This window comes from Armigeres subalbatus, chromosome 2 (genome assembly GCF_024139115.2).
Source record: "Armigeres subalbatus isolate Guangzhou_Male chromosome 2, GZ_Asu_2, whole genome shotgun sequence".
NCBI lineage: Eukaryota > Metazoa > Arthropoda > Insecta > Diptera > Culicidae > Armigeres > Armigeres subalbatus.
In genome coordinates this window covers 446,066,019-446,071,321 of record NC_085140.1, presented here as the reverse complement: position 1 = coordinate 446,071,321, position 5,303 = coordinate 446,066,019, and the positions used below count along the sequence as shown (strand labels likewise).

Below are 5,303 nucleotides of genomic sequence, written 5' to 3'. Positions count from 1 at the left end.
TAGACCGGTGGTCCTCTGCGGACACGAGACCTGGACGATGCTCGTGGGAGGACCAACGCGCACTTGAGTTTTCGAAACGAAAGTGCTGCGTACCATCTATGGTGGGGTGCAGATGGCGGACGGTACGTGGAGGAGGCGAATGAACCACGAATTGCATCAGCTGTTGGGAGAACCATCCATCGTTCACACCGCGAAAATCGGACGACTGCGATGGGCCGGGCACGTAGCCAGAATGTCGGACAGTAACCCGGTGAAAATGGTTTCTCGACAACGATCCGACGGGCACAAAGAAGGCGAGGTGCGCAGCGGGCAAAGGTGGATCGATCAGGTGGAAGATGACTTGCGGACCCTCCGTAGACTGCGTGGTTGGCGACGTGTAGCCATGGACCGAGCCGAATGGAAGACTCTTATACACCGCACAGGCCACTTCGGCCTTAGTCTGATTAAATAAATAAATAATATATGATAATATTCTTGTATTTGACTACTGAAATTTGAATTTGTTTCGCATTTTAGGGCCTGTTATCTTGATCTGTGCAGGTATGCCCATATTGCCCCATAGAGACTGGTTTTGGAAAAAATAAGTTGTATGATAAATTCAGATTTGTATCACTACAATCGTGTGTGCCCAATATTCAATTTTAATATATCTTTTGATTGTGGTGTATTTTGACCTGTATTTAATCAGTTTTGTGCCAAAACCTTATTTATAAACTTCAAATCTAATAATAATTTTGACTATGCAGCGAAAATTTACATATTCATGTGTATTTTCATGTTGGAATTGAATTTAATTGCGGTTTTCACGTTGAGGCATATGTGGAGCATTGTTTTAAAGATCATATAACTTTTACATGATAAAACTTATCAATAAGCTCAAAATGAGGGTGGCTCATATTGCCCCGTATGTTCATATTGCCCCTACTGCCCCTATGACTTGATTTTCACTTGTCATTATATCGCCAATGCTAGGGGAGCAACTGACAGGACTGAAAGCATCGATGCTTAGATTCAACCTAGGACCCTTTATGAAATATTTTTCGGAATTTCCTTCAAATTCTAGACAAGCATAACATTTTAACATTCAACTTTTACAACTGCTGTTATCGTATATAAAGTACAAAGGATTCCTACAGAAAAAGGTACTCATATTTTCAAACACAACTTACCTTTTGCCGCTTGTGGATCAAACCTGCATATCCTCATCCTCTTTTAAACTGGAAACAGCACCATCATTGTTACTGAGCTCAGGCACAGTGTTACATGACACAATACAGTCCTCGTACGTCCATTTGGGGTACACTCGTTTGTAAAGATACAATAAGACTGTATCGTGTGATTTTAGCTGTGTATCAAATATGCACTTCATATGTCCGTGAGTTCCTGTGAAAATGTAACAAAACACATTGAAATGGCATAAGAAAATATAAGAAACATTTGCATATTCACCCAAAGACTCCTTGATATGACCCAATCGTCCCAACTTTGTACGCAGTTTGCACGGTTTGAAGTATTCGATATCTTCGGGATTGAAAAACATGTACCGAATTACCGCTGACTTGCGGTGTATCTTAAACGGATGACCACTGATAACAGCCCGTTTAAGTACCACCCTATCCGGGTTGCAGTTGATCACACTACCGGATGCCACCATCCCTAGGGAGGTATCGGGGTTTTCTCGGAAGCACACCACTGGTGCTGGTGGAAACTGAATGGGAGCAAAAAATGTTGCCACAACGGTCATCCCCGGTCGGAAAAATCGTTCGTACTTGTGCTTGTCTCCGTTAGTATGCTGGCTGTATATCGGATTCACAATAAATCGCCGGAAACCGCACTGGATGATTAAACGTTCCTTGGATTTAATGGGGATGGTCGAGTTAGAGGTCCGCTTGCCACACGTTCATAACGGACATTTGATGTTCGTGTGGCAGCAAGCCGTAAACGATAACTTGATTACCATTTCCCGCCGAAATAAAAGCATTCCACGTGTCTTGCGGAACATTCTTCACCGAGATTTGAATATACCATCCTGGCATAACACCATCTTCCACTTCTTGAGCATCTTTGATAATCCTACGCTTAGTGCGATCGAAGTTTTTGAACTGATAAATCTTTGCGTAATCCAGAGGCAAATTTTCCTTCACGTCCCAGGGAGAGGTTCGGAAAGATTCCAAACCGCGATATTTCCTAAACCGTTCTCTGGCCGGAATACTGGCTGGAGTGTCAATTTCATCTGGAAAAATTTCATCATCCCTAGCCGCTTGAATCTTTGCTAGCGTCTGCTTTTCCTCTTCCATATCCATTTGTTTATCGTATCGGTCCGCCGACACGGGACCATCCGAGACGCTAATCTCCTCATATTCTTCTTCATCATCATCTTGGGTCCCCTCCTGCTCTGCCATTTTACTTTCGCTATCCGATTCGCAGGACATGTAGTCCTCTTCATCTTCTTCGTCTTCATCATCATCATCATCGTCATTTTCAGAAACTTCTTCAATGTCCGGAATCCAGGCTGCCTGATAGTCGCTCATTCCCTTCGGAACTCTCTTGATCAACTTTTTCTTGTTCTCGTTTTTAGATGCCTCAATTTCCTCTTCCGTTGGCCAGGTTTGCTCAGCATCCATTTCATCTGGAATATTCTCGCGCTGCAGACTTGTTTGCTTCTGCTCATCGGCCTTAGCCAACAGCTTGCACTCTCCCGACGACATCTCTTCATCGGCTTTTCTCATCTTATACGGATCTTCAGGAGCGTGTATTACCGACATTTGAAAATCACCAAGACCAGGAATGTGCACCAACTGATCGACTGATAAAGGAACTCCACGTAAAAATCCGGTAACCTTTAGTGTTCCTACATTTTCTTCGCCCATTTCAGCTGTGTATTCCACTTTCTCTCCGAATAGATGTGGCCGATTAGCCTTGTTGTGTAAAACCTTTCGCTTCTGACCGCCGACCCTCCGCAACAGATTCAACGCGTCGGTATTGGTATCCAGGGCCATGACTTTTTCATCCGGTAGAACATCCGCAATTGCTTTTTGGATTGCACTTTTAACTTGTCCCCGTTTTTTCGGGGCAATAGATTCCATGTCCATGACAAACACCATCGGGGTAGGAAGTCCCTGGCTCAGGGCCATGTTCAATATTTTTGCGCCATTTTTATCGATGATATCATCTTCAATTTCCGTTGCCGAAAGAAGTAGGATTGTTGAGTCACATACTTTGAGTGCATCCAAAAAGGCAAGTTCGCTACCATGTCCAACTGCTGGTGTGATGAAAGAGAAACGCTGACGGAAGCGAGGGACACTGAAAAACCATAGACAATTGAAATCTGATAAATTCCTTCTTTCTCCAACGCACGTTTTACATTCCAATTCAATACTTGGCACATAATCTTTAAAAGCATCGCCTGATCAAATCAGTATTAAGTAAACAATATTTATACTTACTTCATGTATCGAATCCGATCGGACACCTTAAACACGGTAGCCTCCTCATCGCATCTTTCCACGATGGCCAGCGCCGAATTGGGGTCCACATTGGCGTGCAGCGGAAGAACACAAGTTAGGAACGGTGCCGTTGTGGCGCCTCCGATCGCTCTCTTCAGGGCAATCGCTTCCTGGCGTTTATTTTTACGAATCTGGTTAGCTTGTCGGCGTCGATCTTCCCGGCCAAGTTCTCGATTCGTCTTCTTTGTGGCCGTTTTCAGGCTTGTTTTCCCTTAAAAAAACAAAAAGTTGAATTTTGGTCACATTCATCGGAGCCGTCTCAAACAATAACAAACCTTTGGCGACTCTATCGAGCGCTCGCTTTGAAGAATGTTTCCCATGCTTATGCGCTTTATTGGTCTGCTTCAATGCACCAGCTTTATGAATGGTATCGACAGCCATGGCTAGCGCTCAATATTGTTTTGAGAATTAAATTGCAGAAAAATTGACGATTTTTTCACTTCGCTAAAAACTGCACATGGCTTTTGATTTATTTCTAGATGCACAACATAACACGCGAAAGAAGAATGAGGTTAGGAAACGTGTGAATATTCATTAAAAATGGCTTGGTAAATATTACTATAGGGTAGCCAGATCAACACCACAGCCATTAGGGGTCGTTCAAAAATGACGTCATGGGTTTTAGTGTGAAGGGGGTCTAAGATTTTGTGACCAGTAAATAACATAAAAGATATTTTAGAAAAGATATTTTAGTTACAAGATAAATAATATTGTCAGATTCTCTGTATGTGATACACTGTGCGGCGTTTGTAATGTTCCCAAATGGGTACTTGCACAAAACTTCACGCGGCGAATCACTGTCGAAACACTGCCAAAAATATCTATATAAGATATATGTGTCGCCGTTATAATTTTTTGCAATAGCTCCACCCTAATATAATCGATACAGAACCACATATAAATTAAATAATTGCTAATTCGAGACCACACATAAAGTTTATTTGGATATATATCTTTTATAAGTAGTCCGCGTGGAGAATGATTATGTGTGCGCTGATATACATCATAAGTTAAATCTATGGATTTTTGCCAATAAATATTGTGTGGATTTTTAGTAGTGAAGGTATACGGCCGCGCCAAACGATACACCGCAATGCTATTCACCCATAAGAATCAAGTTAACGGGATGCAGAAAGCACGGCGGTACCTTTCCTGAAGGGTTCACCGCGTGCAATTTTGAAAAATTTGACAATATTGTCGCTTCGGTTCCCTTTGTTCTGCTGTCCGAACCATGTTGGGTACCGAACTGTCAAATCGTATGTATCTTTCCTTCATTGACATATAGCACCCTATCCTCCGCCAGCAAAAGATGTTCCGGACAGTGACGACAGCGAAAATCTTGTAACTAAAATAAAAAGATATCGGATGATTCAGAATACTCGTTCAATCCTAGAACGCTGCTGAAAAGTACTGTGCAAAAAGATAGGGCACGGAATGATTCCGCTACTGAAATTTTGTAAGTAATAGGGGCCTGCTGGATACAGTAAATGGAGCTGTCACTTTTCCTCACGGAAAAATATTCCGCACCATTATGCCGTACGGAAAAGTGACATTTCTCCCATACTGAATCTGCTGTCAAAATTACCTTGGTAATTTGATCAAATTTTCCGTAAGCTTATACCGTATCAGCAGCGTACTAGCCTTTAAGCCTTTAAGTGAAAAAGTCTTCTTAAAACAAAAATCACGCAAAATGTTTTATTTGGGATACCAACACTGACGAAAATCCAATTATATCCATTATGTGTGGCACACATAAATTTTGACTATAGCATTTCCCACAACAGCTATGTAAATTTG

At 42.1% G+C, this 5,303-nt stretch overlaps 1 protein-coding gene across 1 annotated transcript; it reads right to left on the bottom strand.

Moving 5' to 3' along the window:
• Positions 1-1,083: 1,083 nt before the first annotated feature.
• Positions 1,084-4,017, bottom strand: LOC134213694 (pre-rRNA-processing protein TSR1 homolog). Its single transcript, XM_062692972.1, is given in 5 exon segments — positions 1,084-1,383; positions 1,450-1,892; positions 1,894-3,303; positions 3,447-3,717; positions 3,782-4,017. Coding segments are annotated over 5 exon segments (2,427 nt in total). The 5' UTR covers positions 3,888-4,017; the 3' UTR covers positions 1,084-1,186.
• Between the last annotated feature and the right edge of the window lie 1,286 nt (positions 4,018-5,303).